General features: G+C 39.2%; 1 protein-coding gene across 11 annotated transcripts in view; it reads left to right on the plus strand.

Moving 5' to 3' along the window:
* msi2b (musashi RNA-binding protein 2b) overlaps positions 1 to 22,173 on the plus strand; it is a 277,421-nt gene that overhangs the window by 55,922 nt on the left and 199,326 nt on the right. For all 11 annotated transcript variants that reach the window (XM_059514191.1, XM_059514189.1, XM_059514190.1 and 8 more), the window contains one exon: positions 21,619 to 21,711. In XM_059514191.1, the coding sequence (XP_059370174.1) occupies positions 21,619 to 21,711 (93 nt within the window). The remainder of the gene's footprint in view (positions 1 to 21,618; positions 21,712 to 22,173) is intronic.

Below are 22,173 nucleotides of genomic sequence, written 5' to 3' on the forward strand. Positions count from 1 at the left end.
GGAAACTCTTTGGCTAGGCACATATACAGTATATATAACAGCAGCCATCCATTATATCAATTCGGCTCTAGCTTTCACTCTCTCTCGCACTATGACAATCTTCCCTCTCTGTTATACAAATGCCTCACTGAATGCCAGCAGTTATATCAGACTATTTCGTCAAAATATGCCAGTGCGTTTTATCCACCAGATGCCACTTAAGTGAGGTGTCAATAACATTTTAAGATAACAAAAGACTGCTGTATGTCGGAAAAGAGGAGTGTTTTTCCATTGACTCCTACACGGGAGTGCTTTATGCCATGAATGCTCCACAGTCCATTGGTCGAATTGTTTTCTTTCTTTCTTTCCTTCTTTCTTTCCTTCCTTCCGCTTGCCACCCACAAACTCTGTTACATCCTCACATCTAACCTTCACTTTGTTGCTGTGATTAGTATTCACAGGGGCCGAGCAGTGGCCTGTAGAGGTGAACCGGATGCCCTTCGCCCCTCATTAGCGAGGTCATTCTCCGGAGTGGACGGCTGTGACACGGCTGTTTGCCGGTGGCCGTGAGGGAGGGCTGAGAGTTCCATGATGTGTAATGCATGTCAAAAGAGCCTTCAAAAATTTGGATACCGCATCCTGGCTCGGATCAACGCTCCTTCATTGTTATTCACTGCACCATGGAAACTTCAGGTCTGGGGCAGAAGGGAGAAACTTCCAAAGGCTTGCACTGACAGAGCTGTTTATGATAGACCTGGCTTGGATTCGAGTCTGCACCTTCTGTGGATCTGTTTGATATGAACCGGCATATTCATATAGATGAGGATGTGCCAGAGGAGAAGATCCAGCATGGTCTTTGGACTGTCAAGTAGTGTTAGCTGGAGGAGCTTTATTCAGCTGGAACCCCCTGATTTGATACATTTAAGCAGATCAAATGCATTGTAGGAGATGTAAGACAACTAAAGCAGCATGCTTGTAGAGCACTTCTGTCAATTACCCCATTTTTTGCAGCAGTGTCAGTTTGAATTCATTTAGTCATCACTCAACATTCGTCTTTAAAGTATACTCATCTACTCTACTCTATGACTGACTTAAAGAGATATTACTCTTCAGATCAGTGTTCAGCTTTAAGTAGGTGGCAGTTGACCGATATGTTTTTTTTTTTTCAAAAGCAATATCAAATAGAGCAAGTTGGCCAATGGCCCATATGATACCAATAAATAATACTTCAATCATAGCAAATGAGAAAAATATAAAAAATTTTATGAAAGTTTGAGGAACATTTGCACAATATTTACTATAATATGTACTGATTGTACTAAAAACTGTATTAAGAAGGATGTCGGTTGAAACTGACACAAGATAGAGCTATTATTCGTGCAATCTCAAAATGGCCAAAGATCTATTGGTACTTTAGTAACGTGTAAAAATAAAATGTTTTTTTTTCCTTTGCAGTCATTAATTTGTAATATATATATTGATATATGGGCTATTATGCTTTCTAGATATTGGTATATGGATCTGCTAGACGTTGAAATGTCTGCACCATTTAGCTGATCGTCATCTACAGGCCTGCTGGTAGTTGGCAATTGGCGTTGTTTCACATTTGAAGTTTGCCGGTCACATTGCCAGAAATCACATCCTCTCATTGAAAATGAATGCCTTCAGGTTGCTTTGTCACTGCAAAATGCTGTCAGTATTATGCCCTGATTGGACCATTTACATTTTCCTCGTCTCTGACTGTCCATTTCCTTTCAGCTGAACGCATATGCCATATTATTGCTGCAAAAAGACCATTTTAAAATGTCAGTCATCATAATTGTCATACTGTACGCATGTCACACTTGGTGCCCTTGTCACGTCTGTCGGCACACAGAAGTACATCCACATGAAAGCGGTTGGTAGAAGTCTCACTTGCCTTTACTCTGCAAGCTTTGCCTAATAGAACAGGCACTAGCGAATGCAGTGGAAATGATCGGTTATTTCCATTTGTGTGAAAAGGTGATGAAATTATAGTAATATGAACAGGCAAATTCTATTTGGTTAGCAAAAATTTTGCACTCTATTTGCACTTAATTTGGGGATGGCAGAGTGTAAGCTATTGGCAACAACTGAAGTATACCCGGTCTGGAGGCTAAGTGATTGTTATTATTCACAAGCTTTGAAGAGAGCTAGAGAGAGTGAGAGCGACAGTAAAAAAAAAAAAATCTATTACATTTTTTGCCTCTAAATGGAGCTTGATTAAAGTGTTAAGTAGAGAAGTGTCCCAAAAGGTACCCTTCCTGTCACTGTGGAAACGGCACGGTGCCGTGCTCCATGGGCAATCTGCCGTGCCCTCATTTCATCTGATTTGCATGCTAGAGAGAATTAGGTAATTGGCATTTATGCAGAACAAAAGAGGAGCTGCTCTCCCAGATAAAGGAGTTAGGGCTTTTCAAGTAGAACCCGATGTATGTGGTGGCAGAGCTGCTTTTTTTATGCAACACTTTTGTATCTGTGTGTGTGTTTCAAGTATGATGCTGTTGCGCCTTTGGCAGTCGGGAGCAGGGAGGAAGAGTAGGGGGGTGGGTGGAATCCACCGTGCTTCCTCCAGCGAGAGAACGCCACGTTTATCAGAGCCAGTTCCTGCAGAACATCTTCAAGTGTTCCAGTGCAAGCTGGATGGTTGGATGCTTCTCCATGAGAATGCTTGAAGCAGAATTGAAATATGGCGCAGGGGCAGTGAGGCTTGAGGAAACCGAGGGAACCTTCGGCAAATCGTTCATCCAAATATTGCACTCATGCCATTTAAATCCCAGTTATGGAGAGACATTCCGCGGCTTCAATTATACAGAACAGTTATCAGAGTGTGCAAGAGAAGGGTTTTGCCCCTCATTAATGGCTCCTATTAGAGCGAAGGAGAGGTGGGGAGAGAAAGCAAAGAGAGAAAGCACGGCCAATGGTGGCTCTACTCAGAACTGCACTTGAAATTGGTTTGAACAAGCCTTATGTGGCTAAGGCAGAACCACTGGCCTGTTTACTGTGTAAACTGATCGCGGGCTTCGTCATGTTGTGAGTTGTGCGAGTCTTTATTAATTAGAGCAGCCAGCCTGCTTGAGTTCAAATAACTCTCAAAGTCATTTTTTCATCCTCTCTCTCTCTCTCTATCCCCCAGCTGATATCACTGTGTGACAGATGTTAAATTAGAGGCACGTCGCAGTTTTGCTTCTCTGGGGAAGTGAGGGAGTTTGAGCAGAATGGATTTGAACTCTCAGAACCTCTGAATCAAAATGCTGCGAAAGGGATACGACACGTTTCATGTTCATAATGCCTTTAAAGGCGTATTGATCACCTCAGAAGAGTGCCAAATGTGCACATAAAGCATTTTAATTGATTGAGGAGGTAGATATAAGAAAGATTATGGGGGTTCACTCACTTTCCAGCACTACGCCTCTACATTGACTTAGTTGCTGGGCCAAAACATACTTGAATGCTGCTAGCCAAATGCAATAATGAGCATTATCCACATCAGTTCTTAGATGGTACGTTATACCTTTCAGGTCATTGTTATATTGGAGCAAAGCATTTAAAGAGAAACCAGCTGATGATGTCAGTTAACATGGGTTAAAATGTTGACATTGCTAGCTAGCTACTATGGAAGCTGATATATCCAAATGATCATGGGAACCAACTTCTGGTTGGCCTACATATTGTTAAACACAAAGTTTTTTTCATCCAACACAGGAATTTAATTTCTTTGTCTTCCATTTAAAATGTTTAAAATTAGTCATAGGCATGTATGCTTGCATATGCAAAAACATAATGCTCCATTACAAAAATTACTGTTTTCAGACAGGTTGTGCAAACACTTTTATTTTGCCCACTAAAGTAAATTTAAATAAATGGATTTAGCAGACGCTTTTATCCAAAGCGACTTACATTGCATTCAGGCTAACAATGTTTTCCTAACATGTGTTCCCTGGGCTTCGAACCCCCAACCTTGCGCTTGCTAGTGCAATGCATCTACCATTTGAGCTCTGGAACACACAAGTACTTGAGGTTTGTAAGAGTACTGCAGAAATGTTGAATTGTCCAAGTACTAATGCGTGTGTGCTTGCATAGAGTTTATAGCTTAAGTTGCAACTGACTATTTACCAAAACCCACATAGCTTTGATGAAGCATTGAAGGGTGTATTTTAGGATGGAGGCAAAACACTCTCATTTAGTTAGTCAGCATGGCACATGTTCTGTCAGCAAAGTCTGTATGTAAAAACGTGATGCACAGACTGTGTTTGTGTACGAGAGCTCAAAAACCCATGGCGTAACTACAGAATGTGAGGACTACGGGAGGGGAGGGGGTGGGGTCCCTCTAATGTCACAGCCCAACAAAGTGGCTCTATCTGGGCCAGGGGTCAAAGAGGCAGAGCCTGACGAAGGCAAGGGTCTCTGTGTGCGAGTGGGGCTGGCTGAGAGTAATGGAGTGTTTCAGAGGTGAGGAATCACCGCTGAAAAGCAGCACCGCACTCAGAGAGGCGTTTTTAACTGAGAAAAACACTCCCACCACAGCCAGCCCCTGCAGCAGTGCAGAGGCAGGTCACACATGGATGAACAGGGCTTTCTCTCTCGCTCTCGGTTTGTGTGTGTGTGTGTATGAACATGTGCTTTAGGCTCTGCAGCAGACCTGCTAGCGTGTTTCAGCCCAACCTAGAATTTCTTTTAAAATGCATTCAACCTGTGTCGCATTACTGGAGTTGAAACTGACTGTTCAGTGCTTTAGATTTGTTAAGAAAAAACATGGACATGCTAAGTGCAAGGATTGGTTAAAAGCACCTTTTTACTCACTATACTATACTTCTAGATTTACTTGTGCTTCTTGGCATTTGTTTCGTATCTGCTAAGAAAGCACTTCTTTTCCTAACTTTTAAATGTCTAAATTGCTTTCTTGCCATCTGTTGATTACAACACTCTTGTATGTGAAACTCAAACACATTTATGTTTAATTCGCCCTGGATAAGAGCGTCTGCTAAATACCTTCGATGTTAATGTAATTATGTGTACAACTCAAGGTTATTGTTGTTACTGAGCCACTGGCCTTTTTTTAAGTCGTGTAGAATTTGTGAGAAGCTTTCTGCTGAAAATAACCGCCTGGGTCGAACATATGTACAGGCTTTTTTGATTAGTTTGAGAGAAAACGCTTCTCTGATGGCTTTAGTCCTTGAACACCACAGGTGGGATTAAACTAATCACTCAGAGAGGGCCACCATTGATCAGGGCTACTTAAGCCCTTTGGAAAATATGGCTGTCCAGACACAAAATGTCACATATCTTTTTTCCACAGTGATGGAAACTACTTCTCCGGACAGAAATTTTATGTATAGTCACATGCGCACAGCAGTGTTGAATAGACATGTTTTGCGGTGTACGTAGTAGGGTTGTAGCTATCGAATATTTTAGTAATCAAGTATTCTACCAAAAATTCCATCGATTAATCGAGTAATCGGATAAAATGTGTTTTTGCTTAATTAAAGTGCAATATTAATTATGCAAGAGAAAATAAGACTCCTGGGTCTCTTAAAATGAACAACTAAGTTTCCTTTTTTAGAATTTTTTTTTTTTAAATGCATAGAATGCAATGCATACATCAAAAATAAACATTTAATTATTACCCATTGTTTCTCTGTCTGTACTTGTACTGTGAACAATGACAATAAAGTTGACAGATGAATTAAGTGCATTTAAGTGCCTTTCAGTTGGGGTTTTAAATAAAGCATTTTCTGAGATGCACATTAAACATTAAACACATAAAATATTAATTTAATTTTTCTTTTAATTATTGAAAATTAACTTAACTTTTTGGTAAATAAAGGGGATTTACTATAAAAAATAAAACATGGAAGAAATGTTGTGTGATTAAACCTTATAAAAAAAAAGTTAGATTTTTTTTTTGTAGTAGGCTATGTACATTCTGCTGAACAATAGTCTTTAAACTGACTATTATTTTGACGGGTTGACGTACCTTTACAGTTCTGTGTATATGATGTGACGCTAGTTTTACTCAATGAAGTGACTGTCAGAGCAATTCTGGAGATGTTGTTCATGTGTTTAAGTCTTATTTAGTGAGACAGCAGACGCTGAAATCACCGCGAGCGTCTCGCGCGCTTCAGTGTGCGTGATAAAGGAAGTCGTGCTTCTGCTTCATTCATTAACAGAGACACGCAGAACATGGAGGATTCATATTTAAACAGACTGTTCCTGCTTAATATTTAAGATATTAGTCCATATTGTGATTTGATGTAAGTGCAATGACCTATTTTTGATTAATTCATTCAAAATTTGGCAAATTCCGTGCCATTCCGCGTTAAACTGTAAATTCAGTTTTTATGACTGGATTCCGTGATTCCATCCGCGTTTTCTGTGTCAGGGAAATCATAGGGTCCTAGTTGTGGTATGCCAGCTCTATCTTGCAATGGACAAACGCCATGACGTTCTCTTTACGTTTGCCCGCGCACTCAAATCAAAACACTACTGACTCCTTGCAGTATGCGATTTCGGACGCAGCGCTTGTGTCTCCTTCCGCTTTGTGGGTGACGTAAACGCATTGTCACATTAAAAAAATAATTGCGAAAGAACCTGACGTGAGATTTAAAATAAATTAAAAGCCTCGATCATTTTTTGTAATCGAGTTACTCGAGGAATCGTTTCAGCCCTAGTACGTAGTATGGTTGGGCCGATAGACAATGCCATCGTTCATTGCTGATGACTGATAGACATCACTCTGTTTATACTGTGGAGCAGCAGCACTTACCACACATTTTACAAGTTTAGATGTTTGTCAGTGGTGCTGAGGATCTGCAGAATCATTTGCCATCATCTCTCCTTAAGCCCCATTCACACCAAGAATGATAACTACGGGGCAAGTTGTGGCCTAGTGGTTAGAGAGTTTGACTCCTAACCCTAAGGTTGTGGGTTCGATTCTCTGGCCGGCAATACCATGACTGAGTTGTCCTTTAGCAAGTGCACCAACTGCTCCCCAGGCGCCGCAGCATAAATGGCTGACCACTGCTCCGGGTGTGTGTTCACAGTGTGTGTGTGTGTTCACTGCTGTGTAAACATAACAATATTTATAATGAGTCCACATCAGCGAATGGTATTGTCTGTTTATTCTATGCGCACATGCATCTGCCGCTTTAAATACTCTAGCTTGTTGTAGTGTTGTAGCAGAGTTGTAGTGTGAACGCTATTCTTTAATATTGAGAATTTTTTAGAACTATATCTTTATCGTTATCTTTATAGTTATCGTGCTTAGTGTGAACAGGTGGTAAGTGAAATTTTATGTACTGTAATGTAACAGGCAACTGTTAGCAATTATGTGTTTCCCGTGTCTTTCTAAATATGCATTCATGCTTTGGGCACACCCCTAACTCCCCCTCCCTAGTCCCCCGATGTCATCATCCATCACAATGTTTCACTGTAGACATCATCCGATGCCAATTTTGTAGACATCGCCCAACCCTAGTATGTACTTACACCGACACACACATACACACACACACACACACACACACACACACACACACACACACACACACACACACAATTTATCCTGCATACAAGAGAAAAAAATCTTTGGTCATATTGTTGTCTTTTCTCATAATGTATTTTAGATTTAGATTTTTTTTTTTTTACTCAAAAAACAAACAAACTGTTTTAAAGATTCTTTCATGAACACTCCCTATGAAACTTGTCCAATTGAGAATTACTCTGAAACCTGCCAAATTTGTGCAATGCCTCCATAAGAATACTCTTTATTACAAATGTCATTTTGCACTTGATGTTGATACTGCCCATAGAACGGCAGCAGCAGCTGTGCAGCATGTTGCTTGACAGCAGTATGGCCTCCTTCCCAAGGCAGAGTCACTCATAAGAGCCATCGTCCTAATTGCAAGTTAATCCCTCACTTGAGGTTCAGTTATTTTCTTGCTGCCTAGTAACAATGAGAGGAAATGCTGTTTTGGTTGCACTCATCTGCAACCCCCTAGCATTCTTTATTCACTCAACAAATAAACGTCACTTTGATTTTAGTGTGTGATTATCACTATGGTTTCAACTCTGACTGGCCAGTGGTTTGGAAGTGATATTAATATTTTTTCTTTCGGCTAGATTTTCCAATCAACTCCAAATGCTCATCGCCAACGACAAATGAACTCAGTAAAAAGTGAGTGATAAGAAAAAAGTGATTTCCCCCCACCAGCAGGATAACACAATGCTCCGTCTTGCTCTGGGTCAATAATCCTTGCCATGCCCAGTAACTTCCTTAATCTAGCCCGAGTCTTATACGCATTGTATGTGGACGGTTAATGCTGGTACATCAATAGAGATTATATAACTCTAAAATCTTAACCAAGTGCAGTTTGGCAGGCGTGGAACAGTTTATCGACATGCTGTGGAAAAGACACTGAAGGAGGTGGCAGCAGAGAGCCTGCCACTATCAATCAATCAATCGTCCTATTAAAGTGAAAGTGCCCTCTCCCGGAGCCATCTCGCCCGTTCCGACTGCACCTTATCCCTTTTACTTTCATCCAGAGCAATCAATCTCATGCTGCATCCGCTGCTTTGCCACTGCCTTAAGGTACCGTGAATCTGGATGCTGGGATGATAGTCTATATACTTCTATGACCTGCTACAAACAAGCTGAGGCTAATAGGAAATGGGTTTGTTTTATGAAATGGATTTGTATTTTGAGGTGCATACTAATATTTTAGAGGCTTAGTGATTGCTGCTTGTTTATTAACTTGAGGAAAGTATAATTGTTTAAAAATTGTAGCTAGGGTTGTCTGTTAGACTATGTCCTGTAGGTTTTGGTCTTTAATACTCTGCAGAAAAAAAGCCTCAATATGAATACAAACTAGGGCTGTAGCTATCGAATATTTTAGTAATCGAGTGTTCTACCAAAAATTCCATCAATTAATCGAGTAATCGGACAAAATGTGTTTTTGCTTAATTAAAGTGTAATATTAATTTTGCAAGAGAAAATAAGATTCTTGGGTCTTGTGACGGTCACGGAGGGACCGCACGTTCAATATGGACGTTAATACACACACATACCCACAAACACACACCGAGACTGTTTGGTGATACAAGAGTTTATTGTAATTATTGATCAGAGAGTGAATGAAATACCTGTAAACTTTGTGTATTGTTCCCATGTAGTGTTTGTCCCGTGATTTTTAGAGTCCTGGTAAGAAACAATGGCAGGAATTATTGGTTCCGCTTAGGGTGGGAATCTACCATGTATTAATTGAGCGTGGGGGTTTCAAGGGCAACGTGGCTGAGTTTCTGCTGTTATTTCCTGTTTAATGTGAACGAATTAATAACATCAAAGTAAACTGCATAGTAAATGCATAGAATGCAATGAATACATCAAAAATAAACATTTAATTATTACCCATTGTTTCTCTGTCTGTACTTGTACTGTGAAAAATGACAAGAAAGTTGACAGATGAATTAAGTGCATTTAAGTGCCTTTCAGTTGGGGTTTTAAATAAAGCATTTTCTGAGATGCATATTAAACATTAAACACATAAAACATTAATTTAATTTATCTTTTAATTATTGAAAATTAACTTTTTAGTAAACAAAGGGGATTTACTATTAAAAATAAAACATGGAAGAAATGTTATGTGATTAAACCTTGGTAGGCTATGTACATTCTGCTGAACAATAGTCTTTAACCGGACTTTTATTTTGACGGGTTGACGTACCTTTTTTTTTTTTTTTTGTGATGTGACGCTAGTTTTACTCAAATCAAACGGTCAAATGCTCATAAAGTGACTGTCAGAGCAGTTCTGGAGATGTTGTTCATGTGTTCACGTCCTTATTTAGTGAGACAGCAGATGCTGAAATCACCGGAGCGTCACGCGCGCTTCCGTGTGTTTAATGAATGAAGATGCGCTTCTGCTCCATTCATTAACACAGACACGCAGAACACGCTTGTGTCTCCTTCTGCTTTGTGGGTGACGTAAACACGTTGTGTCACATTAAAAGAATCATTACGAAAGAACCTGACGTGAGATTTAAAATAAATTAAAAGAGGCTTCGAGGCAGAGGAATTTGCCTCGATCATTTTTTGTAATCGAGTTACTCAAGTTACTCGAGGAATCGTTTCAGCCCTAATACAAACTAAATAAATAAGAAACCAAATAAAACATTACATTAAAAATAAATGATTTGTTTTTCCATGTGTATTTAAAAATTATTTTATTTTTAATGTGATAGCGTTTTTTTCATTATACAGTATTAAATAAATACATTTGCATTTGTATCAATAAAAATCAATGAATACACAAACACATAAGTGTGTGTATGTGTGTATCTGCATTTGCATTGCATTTACATTTATTCATTTAGCTGAAGCTTTTATCCAAAGTGACTTACAATTGCTATATATGTCAGAGGTCGCACGCCTATGGAGCAACTAGGGGTTAAGTGTCTTAGAGGACCCGAGCCCGACAAGTACATTTTGATTGACAGCTTTTTTTAAAGCTCGAACCCGTTTACAGCCCGACATTATTTAAATGTGCGCACGCACACAACTCTTTTGCCTTTTGTCAATAATGAGTCATTATACATGGTGTGTCATTATTCACTCATTATTCTCATTATAAACATGGTCAAAACTTTTCCACACCTCAGACTTTGCTTTAGTTGCTGGTGCAACCAAAACGTAATCGCCAGAGGCAAGCCTCCGTTACACCTACTCAGCCTCCATTTTTGCATCTTTCTCGCGCTAATCGAAACACATCACATGACCGCTCGTTTACCTCGCAAACCGGAGCGCAAGCCCGAGCCCGGCCCGAGCCCCGCGTAAGATGATATAAATTAAGCCAGAACCCGTCAGGTCACATCGGGTTCGGGCAATGATCTTTAGCTCTAAAGTGTCTTGCTCAGGGACACATTGGTGTCTCACAGTGGTTTCGAACCCGGGTCTCTCACACCAAAGGCATGCGTCTTACCCACTGCGCTAACACCACCCCAATTCATTTGCATTATTTTCATTTTATTTTTACATTTATTAAAATATTTTCTTTTTTATTAAAAATAATTGTAGTACAAGTGACATTTGTAAATACATTTTTTTTAAAGAAATTATTAGGCAAACACACACCAAGAAATACTAAGATAGGTGAATAGTTTGTTATTTTTCTTGATGGTATTGTTTTATGATAACATTTTTATTTTTAATCATAAATTTTAGACTTCCTATTAAAACTGACTGTGTTTTTTCTACTTTTTATGTTTGCACTTCCTGAAAGTGCAGAATATATGCCCTCACACTAAAGGGCAGCAGAAATGTCTGCTCTTGAGTCTGCCATTAAATGTCTCTGACAGCTCAGGTGTTGTCAGAACTGTAGTTAGAGCTCAGGAGTATACATTAGCTGTGGGATTGAGTGCTTTGAAAGTATGCCATGATGTTTGTTGACCGCAAACACAGCCTAGAGGTGTCTGCGAGCAGGCACTCATTGGTTGGGTCTCCTTGATGGGTGCATATGAATACCCTCAAGTCAAATCCCCATTTGGATGATCTTCTCGCAAGGAGATGACATCTTGGAATAAAGAGTAAAAACATATCTATTCAGTATGTCTGTTCCCAGTCAGACCTGGCTCATGTTCCATGCATCAGATGGTGCTCCTGAGGTTGTTATCTGGGCTACGGCTTGACTCTGAGGCTATGTTCAGTATCCCATTCACAAGACTAGACTATAGTGAGACACAAGACTATAGTTGAAGAGGAACATCAAGGTTTGATGTCTGTTGCTGGATGCTGTCTGAGCCATATCTGGCCTGTCCATCACCTTTGCATTGCGTCAGTTCACAGCTTCCGCTGGCCACCTGGGCCCTAATTACCCATAGCCAGCCAAACAGACACTTTATGTGCAATTCACTCGTTTATTGAGAAACAAGATTGTTTTCTTTCAAACCAATTTTATTTCACATGTTTTTGTGTGTTTGTGTTCATGATTATAGCTGCAGCCTCCGTGTTTGAGCACATTTGAAAAAGGACGTAGGTATTGATATTTTCATAGACGTTTTCACTCACAGAATACTAATGTGTGTGTGTGTGTGTGTGTTATATGAAGAGTTTGGTTCCAAAATGCTATAAACCCATTTTGATTCATTTGAGTAACATTTTTTTTATTTTTACCAATAAAGTGGCTACCATTATTTTTTTAAACCGTTTTAAACTTTCACAAAGCATCTTTAGGTTATAATAACATAAAAAATTCAAATCCAGATTTAGATTTTCGAAGATTTATTGTAAAAAAACATTTTTTCAAAATGCAATAAATCCATTCAATCAATATGGAAGTTATTTTGCATATTGAAACTGATGAAAATACACATCATGACAAGTTGATCCACATACTGTATGACAGCCTCTGAACTTGGTCAATATTAATCTTATATACAGGCACTGGACTAAAAATACATTCATCAGTCATCGCCACCGTCAATGAATTCAACGGTTCATCTTGTTAATGCTATAAATTAATTACAGCAATAAAATATTTCATCATGAACAAGAACATGAACATTAAATTCATTTTGTTTCTCACATTACATTTCTTTTTAATTGCTTTAAAAGATTTCTTTCTTAATTTTTAAGTGTTTTTCTCCTTTGTTCTCCATTGTGTTTAATATGAGCAAAAAAAAATTATACAGGTTTTTGTGGATATAAGAATGAGCAAATAAAGACAGACCTTTTTGGTGTACGGTCACTTTAATTTTTGTCTAAATGAAAATCACGGTGATCTGGATTGTAAAGGTCATAAATGGGATTTCCCACACCAAAGTGCTGGAATACATTAAAGTTGATCTTGACTTAAGATATGGGCTGTGGTTGTTTGGTCTGCAATTGCGCAGACATCTTTGACAAGATGCCTGAACACACACACACACACACACACACACACACACACACACACACGCAAACACAAATGCAAACACAATCCCATTCAGCATGCCATCGAGCACACAGATGTTGGAAGTGGCTTCTGTGAATTGAAAGTTCACTTCAGGCCCGCAGGATGGATGCTGATGCTGTTTGTTAGCTCTTCTCTTTCTCCTGAACAGATTAAACTGATGTGAAGTTCTGTCTTGCCTTGTGGAGATTATTTCACTATGAGTTCAGACATTTCAGAAGTAGAAAGGATTGCTGAAGGCCTGCCTCCAAACGATGTGGCGTGCTGATAAATTCCTCTGCTTGCGCTATACTTAATATTTCAGAGAAGGACATAAAAGTCTGATATTGTTTTATACTCCTAAATGGCATCTTGGGAGAAAATGTCTGGGGAAAAAAGCCAGATTTATTGTGAAAACTGAAAGGAAAGGAAAATGTACAGTCGCTTTAAAAATGTATACAGCTTCCAGCGTAATGGTGTAAGTAATTTGTTAAGTGCTTATAACTCCCTTGCTAAAGTTTCGAAGATTTCGCCCCAAGCAAGCACTTAATTAGCATATTAATTTTTCAGAATCGCTTTGAGGGGCAAGCGCTCAATTTTTTCTCTCATTCCTTCTTTCACCCCTCCATCCTTAATGTGAAAATATTTTTCCATTCTGCAGACTGTTTATCAAAGCTGAAAGCTCATTGATATTCAGCGTGAGTTGGCTTGAACAGAGACAGGGAGGTGTATCGGCTTAGCCATCTCCTGGGTCCTATAAGGAGCTATGAGCAGCCGCGATCTCTCTTCATAACTGTACAATAATCTATCGACTCTGGGTTTGAGTGTAAAGCACATCAGATCATTAAGATAAAGCCATGGAGGGGTTATTGCTACAGTTTGGCATTAAGGAATATTGGTGTTTAGTGTAGTTTGAAATTACAAAGACACGATGCGGAGGTTAGCACCAATAAATGGTTAAAAATTAAACAAATGCTTAAGATTTATATACTGGCCTGCTGAATGAAGATGCTTTTTAGAAATATCATTTTAGAATACAGTGGCTTCCAAAGGTTTGGGGATGTCACTAAGATTTCAATTCGTACTTTTATCCAGCAAGGATGCATTTAGTTGCTCGAACATGACCAGTAAAGATGTTTATTATCTTGCTGAAGTTGCTGCTGTAAATTCAGCTTTGCCTTTACAGAAATAAATGTAAAATGTATTGGAATAGGAAACGTTAATAATAATTCACAGTTTACTGCTTTTACTATCTTTTTTTATCAAACAAATCAAAAATAAAATAAAAATCTGACTACCCCCAAACTTTTTAATAGTAGTGCAAATTATTCTTAATATATTTTCTTGATATGTTTGCCTAGTGGACTTTTTTTTCACCTTAGACTGGAAGGAGGATATGTTTTGAATAGCTATCATTTAGCAATGCCCTAGCAACTGCATCTCAACAAGAACCACTCAGAACACTTTAGCAACCACCAACAGCAATTTTTACGGATAAGCACTTTTCTGGGGGGATGAATACATTTTTTGAATAACCTATAGGCACATTGGTGACCTTTTGATATTGTCTGGAATAAAGGACTGTATGTCAGGTTTTCCCAGTCGTGCAGAATGCTTTTACAGGTCTTGATCTCCATTAGATGGGTAGTGTGTGTGTATGTCTGTATGTATGTGTTGATTATTATTAATTGTGTCATGGGACAGTTATGCACATCTGACCTGGTCATCAGCATTCCCACAGTTCACATGAGCCAGCTTTGGCAAGGCTGTAGTCAGATGACCTGGGTATTTTGTAGCATTGTGACATCAGGGGCTGAGGATTTAGAGTGCTCCTATACTGGACACTCTTAAAGCTACAGTAGCTCATTTGACACACTCAAGTGCTTTAAAATTGAATGACCAATTTAGATGCTAAAATCAATATTGAATTTAATGAATGCTTAAAGCAATCACAGGGGGCAGTAGTTTCCCCTTTCCTCCCATAGTGTTCTGAAATTCAGATATAAAGAGCTCTTTAGTGTGTCAGTCAGCAGTTTAGGATAGGAGGATTTCACAGAGGTACTCACAGATATCTCTTGATTTTTCATGCCACTTCCATAGATAGCCTGAGACTTTCAGAGTCAGCACAACCTTTATAACCTGGAGGTTTGGTTTGGCTTGGCTTGAACTTGTGATTATTTTTTTCACTAAAATAAATTTTTCAGCCCCTTATAATCTTCAGATTTTCAGAGCGAGCTCTGTTTAGTTTTATAGAAATGGCTAAATCTTTTTATTAATATGAAGCTAATTGATTAGACTACCATAAATGTTATTTATGGTTATAATTTTGGAACAAAGATCCTTTTGCCCCAAACAGAATGATGAGTCATTAACCTGCCTGTGTCAATCCCATTCAGCCCTTGTCTGATACTTGTGCTTGAACTGCCTTGGGCTCCACTAAGTGGCTTGGGATGGATCTTCCATTGAGAGAGCCAGAGACTCATTTATGTGGCCTTGGGGGTCAGCAAAAGGCTGTTTGGCTCAGTCTTTGGGAGCCAACCTTCTGTCAGTGTGGAGACGGCTGCTGTAAGCTTGAAGGAGCCCCGCTTTGGGCTGTCACCTGCCATTTGCAGTAAGCATCTTTACCCCACTCATCTACTCAGTGTAATGGCATTGTGGTTATCAATTAGGCCTCTATAAATATACACTAGAGATCGGATTGGATCAGTTTTACCCTGGAGACAAACCTTCCATCCCTGTCTAAAGATCTTACAGATCTAAATATTTTACACTTATAATGATTTTGTTATTCAGATAGTTCTTATATTCTTTGACAAAGATATTTAAATGGATGGATTTATAAAAAAAAAACTTACACAGTGAAGACTTATTAGTTTGCACAATGTATTTCTTTATGTATTTATTGTAGTTTTTTGTCCTATCATAGCTTGTAATTAGTTTCTTGTTCTTATTTCATCGCAGACTGTTTATTTATCTCCAGTGAGCTTGTTTATCAATGTTTAGCTCGTTTAGTTCGTTTGTTTAGCTCGTTTAGCAATGCTTATCATAACAAATCCCACTAATTAGAAAGTAAGACTAATTTGGAATGTTACATATGCATTTTTGAGTGAATATATAGACATCTTCAGTAGATAAATCTCTTATTTTTGCCCTTGAGACACTCACAGAAAGAAAAGAAGAGTTTTTGATATTGCATCAAATAAGTCTTGTCTGGTGGGTTTTGGGGCAAGGAAGTGGGGCTGTGCATCCACAGTTTTTGCCAACGTTACTAATCAGTTATTCTCAACTTTTGGTCAAGCCGCTGCCTCGCCTGTCAATCAGGGTTAGCTGCAGGCGCAGAGGCAGGAGCTGTTTGGCCCAGTAGATTTGAATGTCGACATTAAAATTCCACACTGCAATATTGTGTACAAATTGGAGCTTGGCGGCCTAAATTTAGACGCAACTGAATAGAATGTGGCAAGTGCACTGGATTCTGTCAGTCAAGGAAGTTTCGCTGCCTCGCATTAAACAAGACCCGCCTAGTTGTCACCGTTTCCTGACCAGCTTTGGAATCGGTCTGCAAGCCTGTTTGCCTGGAGTGTGTGTTTCGGTGGAAGGGCAAGGAGACAGCAATCAGTGATGAATATGTGATTTGAGATGATGAAGAGGTCTGGGAGGAGGGAGGAGGAGAAGGAGGATGAGGAGGGGGTCTCATTATCTCACTCTAATCAGAGTACATCCAGCCAGGCAAAGAGGACTGATTAAAAAAAGACTCCATGTCACAATACTAGAGCATCGTTTGGCTGGGGCTTATGGGCTTATTGTGAGTGAGGACCAATGTTAGTCAACCGCAATCAACGGCAAGAGGCCACTACACAGTTCATCAGAGACCCTGAGTAAACAAATAAAAACGCAGCATGGGACTCTCTGCAGACCGTTCGATCCCAGACAGGAGAATTCTGGGAAGGGGAACTTGCAGGAAGCCCGACAGGTGTTTTAAGAGCTTGATCACCTATCTCCGTTCCTCAGTTTCTGTTCTCTGTTAAACTCCACGTAACCTCCATCAAGTCATCTGTCAAACAGCTCTCTCCCCCTCGCCCCCCCCCCCCACTCTGTCGGAATATAACTTGATTTGCTATGTCTGTATCCCTGCGATTGTCCTGCACTCTGATAAGGATCCGTGTTTTCAGGGAGGGTTTGGCTGCGCCTCATCTAATGAAAGATCTTAATTAGATCCATTTGTGCCCAAAGGAGAGTAGATGCAATATTAAATTGTCACTCCTATCACATTCCTCCAATTTAGGCTGCAGGATACGTCTCGATCCATTTTATTTTGCCACAGATAAATGGTGAACTTTGCTGTCACTACTACCTCCTGCATTCCCCCTCTCATCTTCAATAGAGAGCGAGAGACTCGTTCCTCTGGAAGGAAAACATCTTCCTCTTTGCTATGTATTATAAAGCATTAGAAAAATACTAATTTGCTTTCAAATTCCTCTCTTTTTGGAGCACATAAAATTGTCTGTCTTTATTGAGTCCAAATTGAAGCCTTCCTGATAGTCTTGCTCTTTTAAGTATCAGCAAAATTCAGACAAGCCTCGTCTCCTTGAATGTGCCTTTTTTTAAATTGGCCATAGTAAATGTAACTTTGAAATATTTAAGTTAACTTTCCAAAGGCAAGGAGTAACAATTTTTTTTAATTATTTTATTATATTTTACAACCAAAATAAAAGTTTTTTTTACATAACCTGTGTGCACTGTGCATATCTATATATAAATACAGACAAATGCATGTATATATTTAAGATTTTTTTATATGAATAATATTTAAATATATATAAATCACATTAATAGAAATATATACATGTAAATAGATGTAAATATTTTCTAAATATATACTGTATGTGTGTATTTACATAAACATACATCGTACACACACACATATTATGTAAACAAAAACTTATTTTGGATGAGATTAATCACAATTAATCATTCGACAGCACTACATTTTATCGTAAATTATTATTATTATTTTTTTTTTAATGATCACAGTAAACTGCAAAATTGGCTGTACTGTTATTTATTTGTCCAAATTAGCAATTTAATCAATGTAAACATTTTCTGATAATTCCAAAATACTGTCCAATATACTTTGCATTAGTCTGCAAACATCTAGCGGAGGCTCACGTAGTCATTGCCTGCACTAGTCTCAGCACTGGTAGAAACCTGCAGCACGACTTGCATCTAGAAACATTCTGGCAGCTGACATTCCCCCTCGCTAGAGGAAGGCAAGAAATGTTCTCTAGGCATGCCGAGTCGCATCAAGCAATGCTGTTGGAAGATGACAGGGCCAGAAACAGCAACATCAGCAGTCTACTAAAAGCAACAAACTCAGCTGCTCTGCATAAATTTTATACACACAGTATCTCTAAACTCACTGCTTATACTCTATCACACCTAGTGCCGCTGTATTCTTATATCTCAGCTCTCCTGCAAGACATGCTCTTTCATATTCATAGATTTTCACGGTTGAATTTTAAGGTCCTGCGATAGCAAAAGTTTCTCCGATATGTCATCACTTCGCCAGACATTTCCCCATCCCTTCACAAGGTCCATTTCTTTAAATATTTTTCCCTAGAATATACTCACACCTCATAACTTTTTTTTTTCTTCACCGTTCTAATTTGTCTGAAACATCTTTTCTTATGTCAAAAATGTTAGATGCACCCCCCCCCCACCTCATAGTTTCTGAAATAGTGTTTTCAGATTTGAAGATTTTTGAGAGGGTGCGGATGGAGGTATGAGAGTTGGGGGAACATTCCTCTCACTGGAACACTGGAAGATATTTGTAACAGAAATCTCATAGTTTATACCCATTGAGGTTAGCTTGGTACCTCTCCCTCATGACTTGCACATTATTCCCATGAATACCTTACAGTACTGTGTCATGTCAACAGCTGCAAAAAGAAACAAGGACAAGCTAGAGACGCTCAGGAAGGACAAGTCCCATAATAAAGGGTTGTCTGGCAGGCTATCTGCTTTTTCTATCTAAGCGGAGGCTAATCAAATTGCACGTTTGGTAGCCTGTTGTCTGTTTTTAATGATTATTTCTTTCAAGCCTTCAGGGTCATGAAACCAAAAGAATCAAAACAGCGCAATAGACATGCGTCTTGGTCATTATTACGTCCAAGCCAGCACTCTGAATTTTAATGGCTTAGCTGAGCTAACAGCACAGTGTGTTTGCGAGGCATATCTGCTCGTCGAATCCCAAGAGAGGTGTGCGAGAGATGGAGCACGGGAAGAGCAAAGGCCTGCTGTTTTCTCTTGTCACCATGGAGAGAAATGGACAGAGTAATTGCGTTGTTCCAGAGCCTGAGGAATCCCATCAGCCAGGAGCTGGTGCTGTCAGAGGACATAAAGATGCCACTAAAAACTTAACTCTCCACTGACATGTTAGGTGGCTTGGGCCTGCACAAAACGACAGGGGAAAAGACAGACAGATTAACCATGGTAGGGTGCAGATGAGAGGGGAAAATGCTTCGGAGAGGGTTTGGAAAACAGCCAGCTGAGAGTATGTCTGTTGCCAAGATTGTGTATGATGGATGTGAATGAAGTCGAAATAAATGCTCAGGGTTGCTTAATTCTTTCGCCATCTACTCCACTCTGGGAAATACTGGGGGTTTGCTGAATGAAGCTTATTTTCTCTTTTATTGTCAGTAAATGCAGCTTTTTGGGCCATTTTTATAGATTGAGGCAATAAGGAAATTAGTTCATCGCTGCTCATAGGCAGAGCATGTTCCCCTGGCCATGGAGACTTAGGGCAAAAATGCCACTACATTGGACAAAAATGCCCCTGCATAAACAAATTAAATCTATTACGTCTGTTGCTAACAAAGTGGAAATGAACAGACAGTGTCGATTGTGGCATCAAATTAAGATCTGCTCATGTTGCACCGCATTTCATTGTAGGTATTTTTAGAGCATTTTAACCAATCACACACCATTCTGTTGAGCTTAGGAATTCAATGACTAATTATCCTAATTATCAGTTTCTAATGTTTTTATTAAATTGTAATCACGTTAAATACAAATTCAGCCCCATTAAACATATGTGACCCTGGTCTTAAATGTATTTATTTTTTTATTTTTTCAAAATTTAGATTTATGTAACATATGAAAGCTGAATAAATAAGCTTTCCATTGATGTATGGTTTATTTGGATATTTGGCTGAGATACAACTATTTGAAAATCTGGAATCTGAGGGAGCAAAAAAATCTAAATATTGAGAAAATCGCCTTTAAAGTTGTTCAAGTGAATTATTAGCAATGCATATTACTAATCAAAAATTACGTTTTGATATATTTTAGAAAGGAAATAAAAAAAAAATAACTTCATGGAACATTGCTTAATATCCTAATGATTTTTGGCATAAAAGAAAAATCTATATAATTTTGACCTATAGAATGTTTTTTTCTGGCTGTTGCTACAAATATACCCCAGCAATATAGCCCTGGTTCTTGCCTAAAAAGATGGTTTTATGATGCTTAATACATTTGGCTGCTTTTAGCCTTACCCAGGAGTTGGTTCACCCTCCGCCTATGTCGCTGCTGGAAAAACAAGGTAATGCTAGCTTCATGTAGTTTAGAAACATTTTAGCTGGTTTTTGGCTGATCTGATGTAGTTTTCCAACTCTAACCAGCTTGACTAGCAGTGTTCCATAAAATTGAAGAATTGTCTGCCTTTCTATCTGTTGATCCATATATATATATATCTTATATCCTATATCTTAAATCCAAAAGGTTGGTCAGATTGGAACCTTTGTCTCCAGCAGGAGCTTCATAACACGTGGGGATCATCTGTTGCATCACAGCTCTGACAATAAGCACACATTTAATAGAATTCCACACGGGTCTAAAAGAAGCGGGAATTTGACAAGTTTCTTCTCTGTTAACTTCAAAAAGGGCTTAACATTGCCTGAGGAGCTCATCATTGAGCTGAGGAGTTATCATTGCCCTTTATGATAGGTGGGCTATTTGATCTCAGTGCGCCAGCTCTCAGCACAATTAACGTTGCTGCATGAAGAGAAGTTGGGTCTCGGCGCACCATACATCTCTTCAGCAGGGAAAGTTAATTGTGTTTTGAAAAATGGGTCTGGTTGCATGACTGCGACCTCTACTACTGTCTGTTCTCACCGGTTTGGGATCCTGCCCGGCTCGGAGACTTGCAACTTTGACACGTTTTGTTTGTAACTCAATTAGAGTGTATTTTAAAGGTCTATTCCGTGCAGCACACTCTGCATGCTTTTTCCGAGAACTGTCCTTTGAAACATTCCTATTCCAATTTCTTAAATGGACTGGGGGATTGCGTGTTGGGTCTACGCAACACAAGAAAAACACCATTCGCAGCTCAGGTGTCTGTGTTGGTGTGAAACCAAAAAGTGTCAAGTGTGTAGTGTTGTGAGAGAAGGGACAGGTAATGCAAGCAGCATTGGACATCACAAGCTAGGTGTTGCCCATTCCCCAAGCACACTATCACACACTCAACAAATTACACAGTACCTTCTCTTCAATCTCCTTGTGGGACATAAAACCAACAACCGGTCATCTCCAAGTTTCCTCTTTTCCAGATCTGAGCTTCCTCTTTGTCTCATGTACGTTTTAAGTCCTCTGAAGTGCTTTCACATGGGCCTAATCTCTTGTCTTCTCTTCTCTTCTTTTCCAGATGGTCACAAGAACAAAGAAAATATTTGTAGGTGGATTATCAGCTAACACAGTAGTTGAAGATGTAAAGCAGTATTTTGAACAGTTTGGCAAGGTAAGATCTCATTTTCCTTTTTCCCTTTGGATAATTTCATGGAGAGATGTTTGCATATGATGAGAAATGCTGTCCTTCAAGGGACTTTTTCAAGACTTTCAAACAGGCCATTTAAGATGTGAACATTTGGAGTCGAGAGACCAGTGCTTGCTCGGTCTCTATCGTTTTTCCTTCCATTTAAAAAAAAAAATCTTTGTCCACATGAAAACGAAAATGCATGCTATGATGCACTGTCAAGAGCATGCCAAGCAAACAGGTGGTGATATAATCTCAACCGTAAAGCCATGCTGGCCAATCAGAAGCCTGAAAAAGTTTCAAGTAGGTGGGGATAACAGCGCTGGCTCCGTTGTCACAAGCCAAAAACACCGGTTTCGCTGTCTACATGATAACGCTGCAACCGGAGTTTTTGAAACTCTTCACCCTGGCAGGCATTTTCAAAAATGTTAAGTTTCAGTGACCTGA

This window comes from Carassius carassius, chromosome 28 (assembly GCF_963082965.1).
Source record: "Carassius carassius chromosome 28, fCarCar2.1, whole genome shotgun sequence".
NCBI classification, from domain to species: Eukaryota; Metazoa; Chordata; class Actinopteri; order Cypriniformes; family Cyprinidae; genus Carassius; species Carassius carassius.